We start from the raw sequence: 25,423 nt of genomic DNA on the forward strand, positions 1-25,423 counted from the left end.
TTTGGTTCCATGCACAAAATGTAACTCTGCATCAGTCTGTAATAACTTAAGAATGCATGACATAGGCCCCCCTTACGTGCCCTCTTTGGCCAGATGCGTCTTGAGTTGTTGTTGGAGTGGCATATGAACTGCATTATATTGCTTACGTCTCAACCTTTCATGTGTAGATTTTATGTCACATAGGGGCACAGTTATATTTAATTTAAAGCAGGTGTCTATTGAAGAGGACTGTAAGACTGTAAAACTGAGCTGTGAGCTGCAGCAAATGATTGGAAATGCAAATGGCTCCCGGTTTCAGGTACTGGCAAAGTTTCTGTGGGAGGAGCACCTGTATTTATTGGACGTGTGTATAGGTGGTATGGTGTCCACAAGTGGGCAGCCTTATTCGTCATACCTGCCATCATTCTCTATTGAACGTAAGAGACAAAATATGTCAAATTTTGGATCCCCCTAAACACTCTTAATTCCAGACAAAACAACACTGCCCTCTGGCTGACCTTTTAGGTGCTGAAATCATTTACACTCCTGGGAGATGTTGGTAGATGTGTGTGAGGTTTATTATGTGCCATGAGTAATGCATATACTGTACTTAATCTCTAGCTGGGACTGAACTGCTCCTAGCACAGGCATTCCTGTTGACCAAATAGATCAGACAAACATCACAACTATACACTGAGGACTACTGGATTATTTTGGCACTCTAGCGCTTGCTGTAGCCCTTCTCCCCTCCACCCCCTTCATCCTCATTTTGCTGGAAAGCACATATAAAACAAAATATAGGTAAGCGATGAGGCAAATGGCCCTGTAGCGTGAACTATTTTTCTGTTGTCTATAGCATACTTGCCTACTGACCTGCAATGTCTGGGAGCCCCCTAAATTCTCAGTGAATTCCCCCAGACTTCCAAGAGAGTATCCCACCCTCCCAGATTCTGCCAATTCCTCCAGCAGTGCATGTTCATGATGACGTGAATGGACCTCCTCTCCGGTATCCCCGGACGGAAGAGGAATGTATGATCTACAGACGTCCTGGAGAAAATGTACATAGGCTGCGATCATAGAAAGTGTCTGTATAAAGGCACTTACACCTGTAAATGCACATTGTAGTGAATTACACAGAAATATTTACATGACTTCTGTCCCTGTTTTTGCTTTATTAATAGCCCATCACCTATAGTGCCATTCCTATAACCATGACGTTGTCCTTGTTGCAGTCAGTGTTTCAGAATGTTTCTCATAAGTTTAGATATTTTTCATTAATTTCATAACCACACGTAATATCCCAGCAGTAGAGACAGGACAAACACATCGGTATCAAAGTACAAGTGTTAACAAACCCTTTAATGCAAATATCGCTTCAGGGGCTAATTCAGACCTGATCGCTGCTGTGCGTTTTTGCAGTGCGCATGTGCATTCCAGAGACGCGATCGGCATCTTAGCCCAGTGATCGCCTTTGCCTGATTGACAGGCAGAGGCGTTCGCTGGGCGGGAGGGGGCAGGCCAGCGGCGTTCGGCCGCCGTTTTGGGGGCGCGGTCCGGGCAACACAGGCATGCCCGAACGCTGCGGGAAGGGTCCGCCACGGCTGTGTAACATCACGCATCAAAAAGCCCTGTGCTGGGCGTTCCCCCGTATGTCAGGGTGGCTGATTGTAGCCGTGCAAAATTTTGCACGGCTTCGATCAGGTTTGAATTAGCAATCAGATTCGAAGCAAATACTGTTGCAATTATTATTACTGTGCAGTACTGTTTGCCTCAATGCAACAACGGCTTTTTATCTTTTCTATTTTTCATTTTCACTACGTGTACCTGTTGCTGTAAATGGATAGCATGTGGGTTTGCTTTTCAATAACATCATATTAGCTATGATTTCTTTAGCAGCCATACATTCACAGAGTTACAGCCCTTTGGACATAACAAGCAATTAGGTTGATAGATGATTGCAGCAACAAATCACACACCCAAATGAGGTACTATTATTTCCTATGCTGCCTAAGGTCTGAGTTGCCAACACTTTATATTTGCTATAGAGTTTCCAGTATCCACAACCAAGTGTCTGGGAATGATATTGCTTTAATGTAACCACGGTGTGATTTACTTATCCAGGAATTAAGTATTTTTTTCTACATATAACATTATTATATCACCTGGATAATGGAATCTCCAGAAACTCATTTTAATGTTTATTTAATGAGCTACTAGAAATCATAGACACAGCTGAAACCCCGGAAACTGACATGATTTGGCAGTCATGGGAATCCTGAATCTGGTCCAAAAATAAAGTTCAAATGAGGCCAATTCCAGTTGTACGAAAAGGAAGTCTTGTTAGTGCTTCCCCTGGCTGTATATTGTTTTTGTTTAAGGCATATTATTCAATATGTTCCTTCTGCATGCACTGTCTTTAGGATCCTGTAGACACTGTGGGCCTGACAGTGGCAATAATCACGCAGATAGTAATTGTTTTAAAGCTGTGCATGTGTCTAAGTAGCCAAAAAGTCACACAGTGCATGCATGATAATAGGGGGAGCTTTTACAGGTCTATGGTAACATTGCATAACCAACTTATACACTTCATTTGATGCTGCATGGTAAAACCTATGATACTTCTTAAGGCTTATGCTGGGTACACACTAAATGATGTGTGTACCCAGAGATTGCACAATACATCACACCATCCATACACATTGCACTATGCAGTGTACAGAGGCGCTATGTACCAGCCGGTGTCATACATTGCATCGTCCCATTTGCTGTGCAGTACCTCCAGGCACGCGTGTTTGGGCATATATACCATACAATCTGCACGTTATAGTCCGCTCAGCATCGGAACATTATATTGTAAGATGGATTGCTTAAGCTGGGTACACACTGGATTGATGAGCACCCAGCCAATATGTCGACTGACAGGTCGACATATCAGAACCTGGGTACACACTGAGCGATGTTAATGAAAGACAGAATGATCACTGATCTGTCCTTCACTAGCATACATTTTGTTGCTAGCGATATCATAGGGTTTGATGTGCGGCACATCAAGCGTGACAAACGTGGGCACACGCATATCTGGCATACAATCTGCCTGATATTCGCCGACTTGAGCGATATGTTGGTCCGATCTGTCGGATCAGAGGACATATTGCTCAGTGTGTACCCAGCGTTAGTTCCTCTTAAGTCTCCCTTCATGTTCTACTTTCTGTTTTATTTTCAGTGCTAACAGTTACGGTTAGTGAGATGGGGAAATCAAAAGAAAACCTTGATAGAAGACTGAAACCACATCCGTTTTTGGAGACAGTAGAGTGTGTCTGTAAACACCACCTATATAGCCACACAAGTGCTTTGTGCATACAGCATCTGGCATGTGTACTCCATACCACAACCTCTGCATCCTTGGCATCTCACCAATGTTTACATGTGTAACTGAAAAGAACCGGATAGGTGTTACCCAGAACTGCACAAAGTGTTTGCTTAGGTGTTATACTTACTAGTTTAATCAATATAATTATTTTTAAAAAAAGAGAAGGAAAATGAACAGTCAGCAGATGAGATGGTTTGCTTAAGGCGTTCTCACATTTACTTGTGGGAAGACTTGAGCGGAAAAGATAAAAATATAAAAAAATTTGTTTTGAAATGGCAAAAATAATTATTTTAAATTCCAAAGAATGCTATTCATTCCGTCATAGTAAGTGATGACATGTAATAAATGGTCTTTTTCATTTAGGGGCTTGCTCAGGGTAAAGTAGACAGTTGTAAGTCTTTAAGACACTATATTATATATTATATCTGACCTTTCCTTTTAATTCCAATATTGTTTCTATTTTCATAATTATCGTATCTGTTCATAAATGTACTTCTTCTCACTTATTGTATATGTTTGCATATATTTTTAATCCCGTATCTCAGACATTCCCAACCTCTGTCCTCAAGGCACACTAACAGTGCGGGTTTTAGTGATATCCGGGCTTCAGCACAGATGGGTAAATCAAAATAACTGAGCTACTAATTAAGTCACCTGTGCTGAAGCCTGGATATCACTAGAACCTGGACTGTTAGTGTGCCTTGAGGACCAAGGATGGGAATGCCTGCCTTATCTTTCAGTCCCATGTACTATACCGCCATTACATAGCATGTGCACCTGATGTTTTTCCTGGCACTAACAAAATGCTTTTAACATGTTTACACAGGTGAAAGACCTTTTGAATGCAGCTGGGAAGAGTGCAACAAGAAATTTGCCAGATCAGATGAACTTGCCAGACACTACCGCACTCATACCGGAGAGAAGAAGTTCTGTTGCCCTATCTGTGAGAAGCGCTTTATGCGTAGTGATCACCTAACCAAGCATGCGCGTCGTCATGCCAACTTCCAACCCAGCATGCTTAAAGGGCGAGGGGGAGTCAGCTCTAGAAACGGATCTGTCAGTGACTGTAGCCGCTCTGATGCATCTAGTCCAGCTATTAGCCCTGCAAGCTCCCCTTAATCTACTTGCACTGGACATTAGCACTTTGCCTCGGCTAATGTGGAAAACTTTGGGAAATGAACCTTTTCTTACCTGCATTTAACTTTTTTTGTAATTTTTTTTTCTGTTTTTTATTTTTAAGTGGTTTGAAGATTGCTTATTTTAAACTAATAGAACAAATACCGGTTACCGATATAAGGATAAAGTTCCATAGCTCCTTTGTACTTCTATTTCCAAACATTCTCAGCTGCCTTTCTCTTGGATTTCCAAAATTCTATTAATCTATTTTGGATCTCCAGAATTATACAGGTTATTCTGTCCTGGATCTTCAGATCTCAGTACTTCTTCCTCAGTTTTCTACCTCCAGATTTCCACAAATCTCCTGTTTTATATACATAAATATATCCATATTGCTATAAATTCATAAGCCCTTACCTTGAGTGTCTCCAGAACAATTAATCTTTCTGTGTAGGATCTGAACTCTATAAAATGTATCTTTTTGTATCGTTAAGATGTCCAAAGCCCACTTCTTGGAACCCAGTCCCACAACTGATATACAGTTAACCTTGTTTGTCTCAAATTCATCAAAAACTAAATATATACTTCCAGAAAGACAAAAATGGTATGTAAAACTATATTCTTCACCTCAGGACTCAAAAAAGACAACAAAAAAAACTACAAAAAAAAAAAACCTTGCACAACAAAAGCATTTGTCCACAGCTTACAGCTCACTTCAATAATGGTGGATCTCACCTCTTCAATATTCCCCTATCTCAGGGATTGTGCATTTGTTATACGAGTACAATGACGTCACACCTTTACTGCAGCCTTATACTGTGTGAGACTCTTACTTTTTTTTTTTTTGCACTCGTTTTGTTTAGTATGTGCACAACTGGGAAGAGCCAGTCCTGGCATGCAGAGTACAATTAGTGTTGTGGTAATCCTGGTTTTGTTGCAAATAACCTTATGATTTATATTTATATATTCTTACCCCTGTCAATATGTACACACATATATATGTCTTGTGTGGATGATTTTGTTCACTTTTGTGGCTTTTTTTTTAAATATCAGTATAATTTATACAGAATTTGATACTCTCATTATGCTGAAGGGCTATACTCAGGGGCGTAACACTAAATCGCCTGGCCCAATAACAGAACTGTGTGTGTAGGGAGGGAAGCGCAATGGTGGTCTCTCGGCTCCAAGGGCCCTGCCCTGCTACTCTCAGCATCCACAGGACTTGGTGCATGCTCACTGAAGCCTAGCTTGAGGTCAGAGGAACTGAAAGCCCAATGCATACCTCCCAATTGCCCCACTTTTCTTAGGGTAGTCCCGATTTGTGGGGCATGTTAGGGCCAGAATTTCAATAAATTTTTTTATAGGGGTTTGGGGCAGAGTTTTGACATACTGGGGCCTATTTCCTCCCAATTTGGCACGTGGAAAGTCTTCCAAATGGGGCTTCACTGAGCACATTCCAGCACCTGTGGATGATCAGAAGAGCAGATCTGGAGCATCTGGGATGAGCTAGAATCGCAAGGCCCCATAGTAGTTCTGCTACTGATGTGCCCAACCCTCTACAATGAGCATTGTGTTAATTTCAGTTTAATATGGATCCAGTGCACTTTCTTTCTTATCAGGTCATAAAAAGAGAGCACCTCTTACCGATTCACTAGTGATAAGTGCCTGAGAAAGTAGCACTACCTGCAGTGAAGCCACAAGGGTTGCCAACTGTCAAGGGGTCTATGTACTAAGCCTCGGAGAGAGATAAAGTACCAACCAGCTCCTGTCATCAAACACTGCCTGTAACATGGTAGCTAGGAGCTGATTGGCTGGTACTTTATCTCTTTCCAAGGCTTAGTACATTGACCCCCAAGTGACATTTAAAAAAACATAAAAGGTCTCTGCACCCTATTGACACTACTAAATATGCCTAACATGCACCAGATCAGTGGTTTTATGTCTGATATCAATATAAACCTCTTGCTTCTAAGCCACAACTTACTTTATTCTCTGAATGCTGTTTTTATACTTAAGTTTTTTAATTACAAACCTAAGGTGTCAGTAAAATTATTAGCATTCAGTAAACTTGTATATATATATGTATGTGTATATATATATATATATATATATTTTTTTTTTTTTTTCCTGGCAACAAATGGTACTTTCCATCACAGCTTACCTTAAAGTTTTAAGGGGCTTATTTGATAAATGTCCTGTAACCAATCAGAATACTGTTGTCATGTTTTCATGTATTTTATAAAATAAATTCTTGTCTGATTACTATTGGTTAGGGCACATTTGTGTACATAGCATCACTTTATTAAATAAGCCTCTTAATGTTTGACAGGATTCAGGTGACTAACTTATTCAATGAAATAGTGTCAACAGTTTATTGTGATGTGTCTGGGAATGTGGTACTTCTTCATTATATGGTGTATGTAGCCACTGATATCGCCGTAATAACTGTCCAGAGGAAGCATTCTGGCACACAATGCACATCAGTCTTTTCACATAACTTCACAGATAATGAAGATGAACAGAAGTTGGACTACATCAGTATCAAATGTTTTTTATGCATAAAACTATTAGCTTCACTACTAATAGGTATTGCACTTTGGGCTTTTGAGTGTGTTTGTTTATTTCTATATATAATTATGTATGTGTATATATAAATCTATACATAAAAGAAACTGTAAACTGTAATACGGTTTTGTAGCAGGATCTATAAAGCCACAGTTTTAATTCTCTGGTTTTCGCTTAACTATAACATTGTACCAAGTTTTAAATCAGTATAAAAACAAACTCTATAGTTGGTGTGAAGTGCTTAGAGCCTTAACGTTTTCCTCTTTCTGTTTTGGAAATATATGTGTGAACTACAGTATGTGTACTAGTGCAGGGGAAGCTTATCAAATACAGCATTGTGGTGCATGATACATGTAAGTGTCCCTTAAAGTCCTGGTACTGTACATGTGTAGTACTACTGAAGGACCACTAAACCTATAAACAGAAGTTTCTCAAATATGAAACAGATCTTATTACATTTGCAGATATTAAGGACGTTAAATGCCACGTTCTGAGGAACAAAAACCATAAAAGAAAAAAAAAGATTTACATCCATATTACAGGGATATATTACGCCATTTGTTTCTTTGTCCTCTACTTTTGATAATATGTTTATATAGAGTAGGTATGTACAGTATCTACCTATTTAATTTAGGAGTGTGCGACTACCCATGCACTATACTGTGAGCAACATTTGTGAATGGAAAATCTGGACAAATTAGGCTGCTAGGTTATACCATATCTAATGTGGGGCTTACATCTACAGCCCTGAATTTCCTATCTGCCGATCCAATCTGATCAGCGGCATTGAAGATTGCTAATCTGTCTGGAAATCTGGGAAATTTAGTATGTTAAAATTCCCAGAGTCGCTGATCTCGACCATTTTCTGGTCGGCATTGTCAAGTCGGGGAAATATAATATGTTGGATTTCTCCGATCGCGTGCAAGCCGTCAGCAGAATGGGGAATTTCGGTAATCATTTGCAGATGTATGGGCCCCATAAGATTCAGAAGACCACATGACTTCTGACCTCCAAGATCAGATTTTTTTTTACATTTAAACTACGACTACTGTTTACTAGCTAGCAGACTGGAAACCAAAATAAAATTCTTCCTGAATTTCTTTACAGTTTTTATCTCAAAACATAGGCACAGGAAGTATGTCAAGCAAAGACACCATTCAATCCCTATGAAGCTAAAGATATATTTGACACGTTCTTGAAATGTTTATATTTTGCAAATGTTAACAGTAGCTGTTTCATATAAAGTCACTTGTATATAACGTTTAGTTTTCCTTTAAAGGTCATTGCTTATTTGACACCTTCAACTGTATTCGTAATTCAACTATTCCTAAAACCTCCATTGGCAATTCAATTTACAGCTCCAAAAGCTCAACGATTTTACAAGCAAAAAAAATAAATATACTACATTTATACATCTATATTTGGAAGCACATTTATTTGTAGTCTTAAATAGAAATAAATATGTAATATAAATGAACACTTCATTTTTGTATATACAGATAGCACACCATTGTTTTGCACACCCACTATGATCATATGCCTTTAACCAGGCACATTGGTCAAATCAGGTGGATGTAGTCAGGTAATACTCCTTGAGAGAAGATAGGACTAATATGGTAAGCTCCAGCACTTTTTGTAATTTACACATTTTAATCTTACCACCAAGGGGTCTATTCATGAAGCAGTGAAAAGAATGGAGTAGTGAGCCTGCGGAGAAGTTGCCCATGGCAACCAATCAGCTGCTCTGTACTATTGTATAGCATGCAAATTATAAATGTTACTTCAATGCTGATTAGTTGCCATGGGCAACTTCTCCACTGGCTCACTTCTCCACACTTTTCACTGCTTTATGAATAGACCCCATAATGCAGTAACACCTCTGTAGGCCTGCAGTTTGCTTCCAAATGAAGTAAAACACTTCTCACCTGTGCTTTACGACTGTACATATGATAAGTTATGTGGACAATTGATTACTTATGTGCTGGTCTGTATGTTAGTGCTGGTCTTTTGTTGACTATATTTTTTAATGTTAACGACACAAAAAAAAAATCTCAACTGGAGGATGCTTATAGCAGAAATATATTCAGCCATGTCAAATAATAGAGAGTCTAATATATATATATTCAAAACTATACGTCTGATTTCATTACCATTCACTCAGTGGTGCAAGTAAGACAGAATGGATTTCTGTAAGTATTTATTTGCAATTGGGCAATATATACCTAGTAGAGTTTATATTTTACAGATCTCTGGAATAATTATTAGTAAATTATTAGCACAAAAAGTAAAGGTGTGAGGTTCATAAAGGTCCAAACATTCATTTCCTATAACTTTCCTCACTGTAACCCACACATTCAAGCATTTGAATTTAACTCCTTAAATTCAAGTATCGAAGTCCAGGGTCTGTGCTCTGTAGTCCACAGAAATGAAGAGGCAACGATTACAGTAAGGGACATACCTGCAATGAGAGTTAAGTAGTAGCTAGTGTATTATTTTACTTAGGTTAGTAATAATTATTGTATTATTTTATTAGAATTAGCCTAATCTTGTTTGAAAGAGAGTACATTGTTTTGAGTTGCTACTTGCTGCATATTAAAATATAGGATGCTAAGATGAAGCATGAGACTGTTGTAAGAACATTTTAAATTGCCAAGGCTCAGTGGAGACAGCAGCCACAGCTTCCAGTTTCTCATTGTACAGTAAAGTGGCCTAACAAGATTAGTCTTGCACTGAAATGTGGTGCAGTGGACAGATCTTGGCAAGGTTTGGGGGCCTCATTTTCCCAATTTTCAAGTTGTCAATATTGCAGGGTATGCATTAAGTTGGCTAGACTATAAGACTGCAGCTAATTATTTCTTGAAGTGACAGTTACATTCTTGAGGTACTGTATAACTTTGTGCCTGTGTGTTTTCACTTGTTTGTAATGTATTGATCACTGCATTTTTATGAACAATGGTTTATCTCCCAAAATGATTGCTTCCACAGTGTACAGCTTTTTCTGCTATGGCTGCTGATGTGCATTTTTCAGCATATGTCAAGAAATATATATATTTGAGAATGTTGCAAAATACATTTTCACAAAGGTGTGTTTACATGGGTGTTATATGTTTGTTGCATGGTCTGTGTTCACATTTGAGCTTCACCAGGCTGTCACTGATGTTGTTCAGTGTGTATATATAATAACAGGAAATTATATAGGAGCGGTGTCACATTACCCGCATACTATCTGCTGTTATGTTCACTATACTCCCCTATTTGGAAGAGTCACACTGGTGATTTTTCCACAGCAATTCTGTCAGTAAAATTCAAAACTAAAATTGTAAATACTTTCCCACTGAGATCCACGAAAAGTTTTTGAAGGATGCCAAACTAGTCATGTGTCTAATGCTTCGATGTTGCTGACAGCGGTTTGGCCAGAGCCGGCGCTACCACTAGACAAACCTAGGCGGTTCCCTAGGTCACAAATGATTTAAACTCTGTGACCTAATGTAATGCGAATGCCTCCTTGGCACCTCCACATGAATCCCCTGTCCATGGACATGTATTAGAAGCAGCAAGCAGCCCTGTATATATGAAGCTGTCAGCTGTCCATGTCTGTGATAGGCTGGGAGTGTGGCCATTGGTTATCATGTCAAAACCAAGTGCCACACTCCCAGCCATTGGCAGAGAGAATGCCGCAGTTACATTCATCCTGCCAAGGTAAAAAGAAGGAGGGGTTGCGCTGCCTCTGCCGAGCAGGGGGGAGGACCTGTCCAAGGAGACCTCATGGCTTGCACCACCCTGGGCATGGCTTATATAGTACTACTGGCTTGGGACACATGGATCTACTGAAATCAGTAGACTGGAATATACCTGCCAGAGCAATCCATATACTGTTCTTAAACAGTATTTACTCTGTGTATGGCAAACCTCAGCATCATGTAATGAGAGTTCAGATTTTCAGCCGTTATCTAGGTGGCAGAAATTCTGTGCACAAGAATCACTATTGAAAATTAACTCTCCAATTTACGACAGCTTAAAAATCACCGGTGTGACAAAGTAATAGCCTCATATGGAATGGAGTGTGAGCAACTTCTGAAGCAATACTTGTATGTCTCATTGAGCCCATGAAGAGAACAATGTGTACATTAAATAACCTGCTACTATAAGAGAATACTTTGCACGTTGGGTGCATCTCTCTATGTTGTAAAAAGTATATAAGGAAAGAACCCAATTCACAACTTTTGTTTGCTTGAAAGATACATTTTCTACAGAGTGGCCACTTATATTCTACAGCAATTTCAGAGAGAGATATTTTACAAAGTAACAATAAGAAACCAATACTTGGGCATTGATATATTGGATTCCATAGAGTTCTATTTGGGCATTCAGGTTCCATTTGTATTTATCTTTTCTCAAACTAGGCATTTTTGTGCAATTTCATTTTTAAGGATCCTTCTTTATTATGCAAATTGTTTTATTTTAAAATAAATGTGTTCTTTTTTTATGCTTACAATGATTTTAAATGTACTTTATTATGTGTCAGCAGTATTTCTCCTGCTAAAGGTTTGGATTTGTTTTGTCTCTTTATAAAGGGAGCTTAGTAGGTCCGTCTAAAGCAATGAACCATGTTAGTCACAAATATATGTAGCTAACTGTATTACATTCCAACAGACAGGGAATATTGCATGCAGGGAAAAGCATAAATGTATACTTGTGTATTATTATTATTATTATTATTATTATTATTATTGTTTTAGTAAGTTACTTCTTTTTTAAAGCATCAACAGTTATTATGATTTAGTAATGCATTAAAGCAGCATGTGTAGCATTTTGTGTGTTTAATCTGGTTGATGTTATTTTCTGGGGGTTGTTTTATAATATTTACATATATATATATATATATATATATATATATATATATATATAAATGCATTTCTCTTTTCTTATTAAGGGTGATTTTAAAAGGCTTGTATTTTTGAATTGTATACGTCTGTAAGTAAAATGTTGTTTGTAATAGGCACAGTGATGTAAAGCACCGACAGGGTAGTTTAAGTGAACTATATAGAGGATCATTTTTAGCAGATTTATATCCATTTGTTCCAACAGATGTGGAGAAGTGAATACATAAATGTAGGGTATGTACATAATTTGACAGTAAGGACAGCTTATATAAAGTAGTTTAAACATGTCTAGACAGCAACTCCTGATTCCCTTGAAAATGATGAACAGCCTAATGTATTATTTTCTAAAACTTGCAACAAAGTGTAATACTTTTCAAAGTACATTTACAATAAATCCTAATAAAACTTTCTTTGTCAACAACAAATGCAAATGTGGCGTAGCTAATATTGTCACTGTAAATGGAGATATATACTCTTATGCAGCGCTGCAGGAGTCTTCTCATGCAAGAGAAAGGATATATTCCCCTATTAACAAAATTCTGTATTGAATTTGTGCCTCACTGTTGCAATAATGCATCTCGCTGAGCTGCGAGTGACAAAAATTACAGATGAAGATCATTTTGGGCCATAGATATTATTCTGGTGTTCTGCTATATCGTTCGGCATCCTTTGTCTCGCAGCAGCCAGAGAAACAGTGTGTAAATAGGTATCCATAAATGAGTTCTTTAAGTGCATGGTAACTTGCACAAACACTTTATACCTTCAAGAGGAAACTTGGAAGGGTCAACATACATAAGGCATGGCTAGGGCAGCTATGTGTCCCAACCCTTAGTATAATCCACTATTGGTGCAGCCATAACCTTTGACACTTCTATAGCCTTTGACACTTCTATTTGCAATATTTAGTTTGAGTGCAATTTTTTTTTCTTCCTTGCAGATTCAATACTGGTGGTAGTGTGGCATAAATACGTTTCCTTGAACTTTTACATTGTGATTAATCAAAATAGAAATAAACATGTATTTGTTAGCCTCTATCTAGCAGTTTGTATGGGTTTCATGCTTATTTCTCCTATATAAAAGTATATCAATTGTTCAAATTTTGAATTCTAACAAATAAATTCAGAAATTTTAAATAAAATGGATGATCATGTTTATGTGCACCAATAACAGATGTTGGGGTATAGTGGTTGTAATTATATTGAATTCAACTTTCCAGTTGTTGTTGTTGTTATTATTATTAGTTACAATCTCTTGTAAAACATAGATTAGAAGTAGCAGAATTGAGTTGGTTGTTAACGAACTGATGTGGGAATGTTATTGAACACAACCCATCAGAGTTGTACCGAGGGTGGTGCAGTTGGTCAATGTAAAAGGCTGAAGGTATGGCAGCACTTGTGCACAGCTTGTGGGGTGCCCGGAGGGGACCCCAGTTCCATGGAGAAGAGGCAGACACATCCGTAGGTCACGCCTGGCACCCAGCCTCTTTCTCCTCCTTTCTTTCTCTCCTTTTGTTTTGTTTTGTTTTGTTTTTTGTTGGGAGGGGGGGTGTCCTGGTACTATTCCCAATCGTAGTCCACGTAGATGGTAAAGTATGAAAAAGTTGAAATTTAAAAAAAAAAGAGTAATAAAACTCACGTCGACCTTTTCATGGCGACCATTGCCATGTCAAGCTTTTGACTATGTCGACCTATTGTGGTCAACCTATTGACTGTCAACCTTAGGTCGACCTAACAACAGGATACCTTAATTTAGCAGAAATTATTCCATTGCTAGAAAATCTACAGATAACTTTACAATTTTGGTACTGCGATTACAGTATATTGTGTAGTTTATATAGTTACACTTATTTACATAAGTCAATATATGTGTACACTCAAACACTTAAATAGCTTTCTAAAAGATTGCATACTTAATGGGGGTACACACGGAGAGATCTGTGCTTAAATTCTAAAGGTCCATACACACTGGGCGTTTTGCCCAGCGTGTATGCACAGCGATGATCGCTGACATCGCTGGGCTGAAAAGTGCTCAGTGCATACATACTGAGCACTTTTCCCCCCTGCCCAGCGATATCAGCGGGGGTGAGCGGCTTTCCATAGCAGGATGCTATGGAAAGCCGCTCACCCCGCTGTTCATCTACTGGTAATACCAGTAGATGAACGGCGGCTGCCAGCGATGAAGCGGGAGTGCGCATCAGCGCTCATCGTTTGAGCATACACACTGAGCGGCTTTGAGCTGAAAGCAGCTCAACACACCAAAAGTGATCTGCTTTCAGCTCAAAATCGCCCAGTGTGTATGGGCCTTAAGCAATCTGACTAGATTGCTTAGAAATTAAGCATGGATCTCTCCGTGTGTATGCCCATAGCGATAGCGATGCGCAGCCCCGCAAGTCGCTATTGCTGACTCTAGATTTGGCATGCATGCATGCCAAATCTAGTCAGGTCGCTCACTGCTGTGTGAAGTGAGCCCCCCACCAGCCCCCCGTCCTCCCCCCTCGCTCACCATACATTGCACTGAGTGCTGAGCAGGGGGGGGGGGGGGAGATGTGTCCTGAGCGGTCTGTGCTAGGTCGCTCAGCACACATCTCCCCCGTGTGTACGGGGCTTTAGAACTTCCCGCTGTAGTTTAACCTAAATAAAATGATTCCCATTTTCCACCTGGGTACCTCTACCTCCTGGCAGCCCACTTTTGTTATTTGTAACATGAATATTTACAAAGCAATACATTTGTAATGAATATAATTGCTATTAAAGTATCTAGGTGCCACTATATATAAAAGCAAAAAATGTGTTATAGACAAGATTAAAAGGATAGATACACAATTCGTTCAATTATTGTTTAATTATCTGACATATTACAATTTATGAAAAATGTTAAATTGACAATATGCTTTTTTTTTGCATGGATTCTATTTGATGCATGGGCTAGAGATCGCTAGGACAATGCTTTCCCTATGGGGGAGCTATACAAAGAGGTAGTAAGTGCCAAATGTGCTATATACAGTGCTATTTGATACTTACATCGACCTTTGGTATGTATTAAAGCAGATAACAGAAAATCACTCTTTTGTGGCTTATTGTTTTTTTCATATAAAGGCTGGATAACTATCAAGTATGTGTACTAACTTGTGGCATCCTCTGGGGTCTGGCTACGCACAAGATCCTGCAATGTTTGTGAGATCTTGCATATATGTGCTGTGTATATGTGCTGTGGGTCTAGCAGGGGTCGTTAGAGGAGTGAGTTTTCTTTCCCCCACTCCTACATTTCAGCATTATTGCTTCCTGCTTGACAAAAGGCAAAGCAAGAAGAGCGATAACGTCATGATAAATGCCCGGATGTGTTTTAATTATCACCTGGATGCTGTGCCCAGCAAATAGAGAATATTTCTCTATCGTCCTAGTGGATGCTGGGGTTCCTGAAAGGACCATGGGGAATAGCGGCTCCGCAGGAGACAGGGCACAAAAAAGTAAAGCTTTAGGATCAGGTGGTGTGCACTGGCTCCTCCCCCTATGACCCTCCTCCAAGCCAGTTAGATTTTTGTGCCCGGCCGAGAAGGGTGCAATTCTAGGTGGCTATCATAAAGAGCTGCTTAGAGAGTTTAGCTTAGGTTTTTTATTTTACAGTGATTCCTGCTGGCAACAGGATCACTGCAACGAGGGACAGAGGGGAGAAGAAGTGAACTCACCTGCGTGCAGGATGGATTGGCTTCTTGGCTACTGGACATGAAGCTCCAGAGGGACGATCACAGGTACAGCCTGGATGGTCACCGGAGCCACGCCGCCGGCCCCCTCACAGATGCTGAAGCAAGAAGAGGTCCAGAATCGGCGGCTGAAGACTCCTGCAGTCTTCTTAAGGTAGCGCACAGCACTGCAGCTGTGCGCCATTTTCCTCTCAGCACACTTCACACGGCAGTCACTGAGGGTGCAGGGCGCTGGGGGGGGGCGCCCTGGGAGGCAAATGAAAACCTTTAAAAAGGCTAAAAATACCTCACATATAGCCCCAGAGGCTATATGGAGATATTTACCCCTGCCTAAATGTACTAAATAGCGGGAGACGAGCCCGCCGGAAAAGGGGCGGGGCCTATCTCCTCAGCACACGGCGCCATTTTCTGTCACAGCTCCGCTGGTCAGGAAGGCTCCCAGGTCTCTCCCCTGCACTGCACTACAGAAACAGGGTATAACAGAGAGGGGGGGCAAAATAAATGGCTATATATATATATATATATTAATATAAAAGCAGCTATAAGGGAGCACTTAATCATAAGGCTATCCCTGTCATATATAGCGCTTTTTGGTGTGTGCTGGCAGACTCTCCCTCTGTCTCCCCAAAGGGCTAGTGGGTCCTGTCTTCGTATAGAGCATTCCCTGTGTGTCTGCTGTGTGTCGGTACGTGTGTGTCGACATGTATGAGGACGATATTGGCGTGGAGGCGGAGCAATTGCCTGTAATGGTGATGTCACTCTCTAGGGAGTCGACACCGGAATGGATGGCTTATTTAGGAAATTACGTGATAATGTCAACACGCTGCAAAGTCGGTTGACGACATGAGACGGCCGACAAACAATTAGTACGGTCCAGACGTCTCAAAAACACCGTCAAGGGTTTTAAAACGCCCGTTTACTTTAGTCGGTCGACACAGACACAGACAGGGACACTGAATCCAGTGTCGACGGTGAATAAACAAACGTATTCCTTATTAGGGCCACACGCTAAAGGCAATGAAGGAGGTGTTACGTATTTCTGATACTACAAGTACCACAAAAGAGGGTATTATGTGGGATGTGAAAAAACTACCATAGTTTTTCCTGAATCAGATAAATCAAATAAAGTGTGTGATGATGCGTGGGTTCCCCCCGATAGAAAATTTTGGGCGGTATACCCTTTCCCGCCAGAAGTTAGGGCGCGTTGGGAAACACCCCTTAAGGTGGATAAGGCGCTCACACGCTTATCAAAACAAGTGGCGGTACCGTCTATAGATAGGGCCGTCCTCAAGGACCAGCTGACACGGCTGGAAAATATAATAAAAAGTATATACACACGTACTGGTGTTATACTGCGGCCAGCGATCGCCTCAGCCTGGATGTGCAGAGCTAGGGTGGCTTGGTCGGATTCCCTGACTAAAAATATTGATACCCTTGACAGGGACAGTATTTTATTGACTATAGAGCATTTCTATATATGCGAGATGCACAGAGGGATATTTGCACTCTGGCATCATGAATAAACGCGATGTCCATAACTGCCAGAAGATGTTATGGACACGACAGTGGTCAGGTGATGCAGATTCCAAACGGCACAGTATGGCCGTATAAAGGAAGAGGACTTGTTTGGGGTCGGTCCATCGGACCTGGTGGTCACGGCAACTGCTGGAAAATCCACCGTTTTTTACCCTAAGTCACATCTCTGCAGAAAAAGACACCGTCTTTTCAGCCTCAGTCATCTCGTCCCTATAAGATCATATCTGCCCAGGGATAGAGGAAAGGGAAGAAGACTGCAGCAGGCAGCCCATTCCCAGGAACAGAAGCGTTCCACCGCGTCTGACAAGTTCTCAGCATGGCGCTGAGACCGTACAGGACCCCTGGATCCTACAAGTAGTATCCCGGGGGTACAGATGGGAATGTCGAGACGTTTCCCCTTCGCAGGCTCCTGAAGTCTGCTTTACCAAGTCTCCCTCCGACAAGGAGGTAGTATGGGAAAAAATTCACAAGCTGTATTCCCAGCAGGTGATAATTAAATTACCCCTCCTACTACAGAAAAGGGGTATTATTCCACACTATATTGTGGTACTGAAGCCAGAAGGCTAGGTGAAACTTATTCTAAAAAATTTTTTTTTGAACACTTACAAAGGTTCAAATTAAGATGAAGTCACTCAGAGCAGTGATAACGAACCAGGAAGAAGGGGACTATATAGTGTCCCGGGACATCAGGGATGCTTACCTCTATGTCCCAAATTTGCCCTTCTCACTAAGGGTACCTCAGGTTCGTGGTGCAGAACTGTCACTATCAGTTTCAGACGCTGCCGTTTGGATTGTCCACGGCACCCCGGGGTCTTTACCAAGGTAATGGCCGAATTGATGATTCTTCTTCGAAGAAAAGGCGTCTTAATTATCCCTTACTTGGACGATCTCCTGATAGGGGCATAGTCCAGGGAACAGTTGGAGGTCGGAGTAGCACTATCTCGGATACTGCTACAATCAGCACGGGTGGATTCTAAATATTCCAAAATCGCAGCTGATCCCGACGACACGTCTGCTGTGCCTAGGGATGATTCTGGACACAGTCCAGAAAAAGGTGTTTCTCCCGGAAGAGAAAGCCAGGGAGTTATCCGAGCAAGTCAGGAACCTCCTAAAAACAGTGCATCATTGCACAAGGGTCCTGGTAAAAATGGTGGCTTCCTACGAAGCAATTCCATTCGGCAGATTTCACGTAAGAACTTTTCAGTGGGATCTGCTGGACAAATGGTCCGGATCGCATCTTCAGATGCATCAGCGGATAACCCAATATCCAAGGACAAGGGTGTCTCTCCTGTGGTGGTTATAGAGTGCTCATCTTCTAGAGGGCCGCAGATTCGGCATTCAGGATTGGATGCTGGTAACCACGGAGCCCAGCCTGAGAGGCTGGGGAGCAGTCACACAAGGGAAAAATTTCCAGGGAGTGTGATCAAGTATGGAGATTTTTCTCCACATAAATATACTGGAGCTAAGGGTAAATTTATAATGCTCTAAGCTTAGCAAGACCTCTGCTTCAAGGTCAGCCGGTATTGATCCAGTGGGAAAAACATCACGGCAGTCGCCCACGTAAACAGACAGGGCGACACAAGAAGCAGGAGGGCAATGGCAGAAACTGCAAGGACTTTTCGCTGGGCGGAAAATCATGTGATAACACTGTCAGCAGTTTTTCATCCCGGGAATGGAAACTGGGAAGCAGACTTCCTCAGCACGACCTCCACCCGGGAGAGTGGAAACTTCATTGAGAAGTTTTTTCCACATGATTGTAAACCGTTGGGAAATACCAAAGGTGGACATGATGGCGTCCCGTCTGAACAAAAAACGGGACAGGTATTGCGCCAGGTCAAGAGACTCTCAGGCAATAGATGTGGACGTTCTGGTAACACCGTGGGTGTACCAGTCGGTGTATGTGTTCCCTCCTCTGCTTCTCATACCTAAGGTGCTGAGAATTATAAGACGTAGAGGAGTAAGAACTATACTCATGGCTCCGGATTGGCCAAGAAGGACTTGGTACCCGGAACTTCAAGAGATGCTTACAGAGGTCTTATGGCCTCTGCCGCTAAGAAGGGACTTGCTTCAGCAAGTACCATGTCTGTTCCAAGACTTACCGCAGCTGCGTTTGTCGGCATGGCGATGGAAAGCCGGATCCTAAGGGAAAAAAGGCATTCCGGAAGAGGTCATTCCTACCCTGGTCAAAGCCAGAAAGGAGGTGACCGCACAACATTATCACCACGTGTGGCGAAAATATGTTGCGTGGTGTGAGGCCAGGAAGGCCCCACAAAGAAATTTCAACTCGGTCGTTTCCTGCATTTCCTGCAAACAGGAGTGTCTATGGGCCTCAAATTGGGGTCCATTAAGGTTCAAATTCGGCCCTGTAAATTTTCTTCCAGAAAGAATTGGCTTCAGTTCCTGAAGTCCAGAAGTTTGTCAAGGGAGTATTGCATATACAAACCCCTTTTTTGTGCCTCCAGTGGCACTGTGGGATCTCAACGTAGTTCTGGGATTCCTCAAATCACATTGGTTTAAAACCAGTCAAATATGTGGATTTGAAGCATCTCACATAAAAAGTGACCATGCTCTTGGCCCTGGCCTGGACCAGGCGAGTGTCAAATTGGTGTTTTTTTCTCAAAAAAGCCCATATCTGTTTGTCCATTCGGACAGGGCAGAGCTGCGGACTCGTCCCCAGTTCTCTCCCTAAGGTGGTGTCAGTGTTTCACCTGAACCAGCTTATTGTGGTGCCTTGCACCTACTAGGGACTTGGAGGACTCCAAGTTGCTAGAAGTTGTCAGGGCCCTGAAAATATGTTCCAGGACAGCGGGAGTCAGAAAATCTGACTCGCTGTTTATACTGTATGCACCCAACAAGTTGGGTGCGCCTGTTTCTAAGCAGTCGATTGCTCGTTGGATTTGTAACACAATTCAACTTGCACATTCTGAGGCAGGCCTGCCACAGTCTAAATCGGTTAAGGCCCATTCCACAAGGAAGGTGGGCTCATCTTGGGCGGATGCCCGAGAGGTCTCGGCATTACAACTCTGCCGAGCAGCTACGTGGTCAGGGGAGAACACGTTTGTAAAATTCTACAAATTTGATATCCTGGCAAAAGAGGACCTGGAGTTCTCTCATTCGGTGCTGCAGAGTCATCCGCACTCTCCCGCCCGTTTGGGAGCTTTGGTATAATCCCCATGGTCCTTTCAGGAACCCCAGCATCCACTAGGACGATAGAGAAAATAAGAATTTACTTACCGATAATTCTATTTCTCGGAGTCCGTAGTGGATGCTGGGCGCCCATCCCAAGTGCGGATTATCTGCAATACTTGTACATAGTTACAAAAATCGGGTTATTATTGTTGTGAGCCATCTTTTCAGAGGCTCCGCTGTTATCATACTGTTAACTGGGTTTAGATCACAAGTTGTACGGTGTGATTGGTGTGGCTGGTATGAGTCTTACCCGGGATTCAAAATTCCTCCCTTATTGTGTACACTCGTCCGGGCACAGTACCTAACTGGCTTGGAGGAGGGTCATAGGGGGAGGAGCCAGTGCACACCACCTGATCCTAAAGCTTTACTTTTTTGTGCCCTGTCTCCTGCGGAGCCGCTATTCCCCATGGTCCTTTCAGGAACCCCAGCATCCACTACGGACTCCGAGAAATAGAATTATCGGTAAGTAAATTCTTATTTTTAACATTTCTCCTGGATGTAACAGTGAGTACCAGTTTCGGAACCACTAACCTACTAGAATGCAGTAGTGCAACTCCTCCCAGTCTCCCCTCCCTATATCAGAGTCCTGTGAACTGTTGTCACCTCCTTTTACAGTCCCAGTAGAAAACCAGACTGTAACTTGTGATTGATTCTCTAACTCTTATCCAGTTTCGGTTGCCGTTTTATATTGAATTGTTTATTGGATTGTCTATTCTGTAGTACAGAATCAGCAAGGGGCTCTGTTAAAGCTTCAAACAGAGTCTGGCGGATTGCTTAGTAGGATGAACTTACTAAACAAAAAATATTGTGATCAGGATAGCAACATTATGTATAAAAATATTTGTTCAACCTCTAAGGCAGGGGTTCTCAAACTCGGTCCTCAGGACCCCACACAGTGCATGTTTTGCAGGTAACCCAGCAAGTGCACAGGTGTATTAATTACTCCCAGACACATTTTAAATGGTCCACAGGTGGAGCTAATTATTTCACTTGCGATTCTGTGAGGAGACCTGCAAAACATGCACAGTGTGGGGTCCTGAGGACCGAGTTTGAGAACCTGTGCTCTAAAGGAAGTTAAGTACTCAAATAAGCATGCATGAAAAATGTATAGTTACAAGGCTATTCTGGTTGTTGTTTTTGCTCATGAAGGATTGATGGCCGCTGCAAATATTGAAATTCATGTCCGCATTTAATGGACTGTATGGTAACCGTGATTATACTGTGGTGGGGTTGACTTCAAACATACTATTTCTCCTATATTTTATGTCAAATATTTTGCTTGCACAAATTGTGTCCAAATAGCACAAAGATGGCACATACCTCTCTCTCTGTCTTATATATATATATATATATATATATATATGTTTATTATAATAATGTACCCCTCAATACCTTTCTTTTATAGTGCCAACCCCTCTTTCCTCAAGATCTGTTCTCTTTATTGAAATCCATTATTTGTCCAACATGTCACTTGAGGTCTCAGTATCACCATTTGTCTTTGATTTTAAATTGCATTGTTTAAAGACACAGTATACTTTAAGTAGCATACTTAATTAAAATGTCTTATTAGCATTTGATGGTGTACTAGAACTTAAGGTATACTTGACAACTCTCTCGTGAATGTCTGGGAGACATCTGGAATAAGTGTGGGCTCCGGAATGCTGGAGAGACTATCACAATCACATATAAGTGGGAGAAGCAGCAAATGGAACCCTCCTGCTCCTCCCACCATGGAATTTTGAAGCAATTTGTGTAACTGAGCTGCAGTAGCAGTCTCACGTGACACAGGTAGCATCAGTAATAGCTAGCTAATTCAAAGAGCTGAGAGAAGGTCTGAAACGTTGGAAACTGTGACTTATGGTCACAGGCAGATCCAGATCATTAAGAATGCATGATATATTTACACAACCTTGAAATGCTTTTTAACATTCAAAATATGGGCTAGGGACATCTGTAGAGATGTCAAAATTATGACCTTTTCACCCTGACAACAAAGTTTTGAAATCAAACCAATAGCTCCAAAATCTTGTGCAATTAACACCTAACGTTGCTCCAAATCTTTGTGGACACATAACAATATTGTGTAATTTTTTTTTATAAAAACAACCTTAAAAAACTCTCCAGATTAATGTAAAATGGGGGTGAAGTACAAAATTGAAATAATTAAATGCTATCCTTGAAGAAATGAGGAAATAAAAAGCTGCGTACTCTTAAAAAACAATAGAAGATTGTACACAGAGCAGTGTATGTTCTGAAGGCCTTGCTGTAACTCGTTCTACCACATGTGACAAATAATGATCAAGTGTTGGCAATGGTAAAGACATGGAACAAGTAATTACCTAGGGCACTGATTACTGGAACAAGATCCATTTATAACAGACATTACTGTACATCTAATCCAGAGGATACACTGGAAAACTTTACATCTTGCAAAAGAAATTGTAATTCCGTCACAGTGTGAAATGTGTTTGTATATACAGTATATATATATATATATATATATATATATATATAATACACACACACATTTTAAGCCATGTACATCATTAACACAGAACTCCTTGTCAGTACTGGTACATTTGACTTAAACTTGAATTTTTACATATATCCTTGAATTTCTGCCATCTGGGTAAATAAGACTTATTTTGCCATTTAAATGTTTTTGTAAACGTAATAAAGTTATCCTAAGTTAGGAGACATTTGTATAGTTAATCTACACTATTTTGCATGTATTACATTTTCATATTTTTTGAACAATATTAAATAAGAATTTACAGGAATTATGCAACATATGATTTTTGTTCATGTAATTTGCCATTTTCATTTTTTGTTTTTCCATTTAATAAAAAACTTTTTTTACGCGGTCTTACAAATAAGCATCAATTGTCTTGAATGTTTATTTTTAACCTTTTGAATGTTGAATTTTACAGTATTTCTGTACTTTATAAAATACCACAATAAGTAGCGGCATAATGACCACTAATAATGATTCAGTTGTTGGTGACTGAAATTTTTGTCCAGCCTACAATGCAGTCACCTGCTTCATCTCATTCGGAGAATCTTCATCAGCCAATATAAAGTCCTGAACTATTCACCCATTCAGCCTTCCCTATAATATGTTCCAATTGCCATAAGTAGCTTTAGGGGTCCTGACACAAATCCCAATCCTCCTAATGCCTTGATAGGGTCTCAATATAAAGCTTCATACTTTAACTCTCCTGAATATTTATTATTATTATTATTATTATTAAACAGTGTAAGGCGCCACATGTGGTCTGTAGTGTTGTACATCTGGCATACAATAAGACAGTGAGACAGTACAATGACACACAATAAAAACAGATAAGAATGCCACAACAACTCTCAACACAGCTACAGCGTTAGGCTTGTGAGCAAGAAAAGTACTGTAAGTAGTGAGAACAGAAGAGGCAAGAGGACCCTGCCCATAAAAGCTTGCAAGCTATAAGGGAAGGGAAAATACAAATTAATGATACAAGGAATGAGTTGAGGGCAGAAAGTGAACGTGGGAGAGTTGGCGGAGGCAAGTGGGTGTGATAAGCTATGAGGTAACCTAATTAAGTTATAAACTTTCTGAACAGCATGTCCACCAGGTCCCTGTTCTTCTGACTGGGAGTCAGTAGAGTTGACTAGATCCTAAGCCTCTTAAAAAGAGGAGGGTACAGCAACATGTAATACCCTGCTAGATGGTGCATGGGAGTGTAGTGAAATGCTACTAGACCTTACCAGGGTTAGATGGTTTCTCACTTTATACAGGTTATTTTGATCCTCAAAGTACAACAGAGAGATAAGGAGGATTTTTTTCTGGTGACCAAGAACTATAGCTAAGGATTCCAAAATAAGCTTTACTTTACTGCAGAAGGCAATTCTTCAAATACATTTAGATCATTTCAAGTACAATAACATCTTCAATAATATGTTCAGACCAGAGGTTCTCAAACACAGTCCTCAAGGCATCCCAACGGTTCCAGGTTTTAGGCATATCCATAGCTCAGCACAGATGGTTAAATCAAATTGACTGAGGTGCTAAGTAAGTCACCTGTGGCCAAACATGGATAAGCTTAAAACCTGGACCATTGGGGTGCCTTGAGGACTGCGTTTGAGAATCTCTGGTTTAGACCCAACCCACAAACATTTACATGGAGTTCACACTTTCAACAAAGTTCCTTTTTTTTTTTTACTGGATCTCTGGAGCTTTTACTGTTTTAGTAGAATGGGTTTGAATGTATCATTCAAAGTGAAATTCCTTTTCCAACAAATTATTAAACATATTGTAGGATTAAACATTTCAGTATTCCTCAAATTAATTCCTATCTTAAGTTTTTGAGCAAGAGAAACAACACTTTGTCACCCCAACCTCCCTTAGTGCTTTTCTTCTGCAGCACCAGGTTCCACAGACAGCGCCTCGTCCACTCCCACTTTGACAACACTCATGGGTGTAGTAATTGGCCACCTCCACTGTCTGTCATGCAGGGGAAAGGAATCTCCATTCACTCCCTCTGTAGCAATCTCCAGGCTTCCACCTCTGCTGCAGGGATACCGCCATCACAAAAGCCAGCTCACCAGTATGTTCTATTTTTTTTTTTTTTTTAGTATGTACCAACCTATTGATTTGGCTACTCCTAAGGTTTATGCTCTCTCTCTGATGGATTTTTTATTTGTTTTTTGCAGCCTAAGGATAGCCTGTTTCCATTGCATTGATAGCTCCTTTTACAACTGGTTATGGGTTTAGAGCAACAGCTTCCAAATGCAAATGCCATACTTGGGGGCAGATTCAATTGCGGGCAAGAAATTTTAAAAAGCTGGGGGTTTTGCTGCAGCTGCAGGGTTTTGGTATTCAATTAGGGGACAGAAAATGAGAAGCAGTGATTTCTATACTTTAAAATTTTCCCCAAATCTTTAATTTTAGGAAAAATCAGTGGGACTTGCTCTGACACCCTGGCAAAAGGGGACTGATAGGGTTAGGCTGCGGGAAGAGTGGGTTGTATTTTAACTCTTGGGATGCCGCTGACGGCATCCTGAACATCGTGATTCTCACTGCCAACTCATGTCATATACATAAGACAT

The 25,423-nt window shown here is 40.8% G+C and overlaps 1 protein-coding gene across 1 annotated transcript in view; it reads left to right on the plus strand.

Moving 5' to 3' along the window:
• The window catches only part of KLF13 (KLF transcription factor 13), a 111,059-nt gene extending 96,085 nt beyond the window's left edge, over window positions 1-14,974 (plus strand). Inside the window, exon 2 of the mRNA XM_063926249.1 lies at window positions 4,176-14,974. Within this exon, the coding sequence (XP_063782319.1) occupies window positions 4,176-4,468 (293 nt within the window). The 3' untranslated portion in view covers window positions 4,469-14,974. The remainder of the gene's footprint in view (window positions 1-4,175) is intronic.
• Window positions 14,975-25,423: the final 10,449 nt, after the last annotated feature.

The sequence above is a fragment of the Pseudophryne corroboree genome, chromosome 6 (assembly GCF_028390025.1).
Source record: "Pseudophryne corroboree isolate aPseCor3 chromosome 6, aPseCor3.hap2, whole genome shotgun sequence".
NCBI lineage: Eukaryota > Metazoa > Chordata > Amphibia > Anura > Myobatrachidae > Pseudophryne > Pseudophryne corroboree.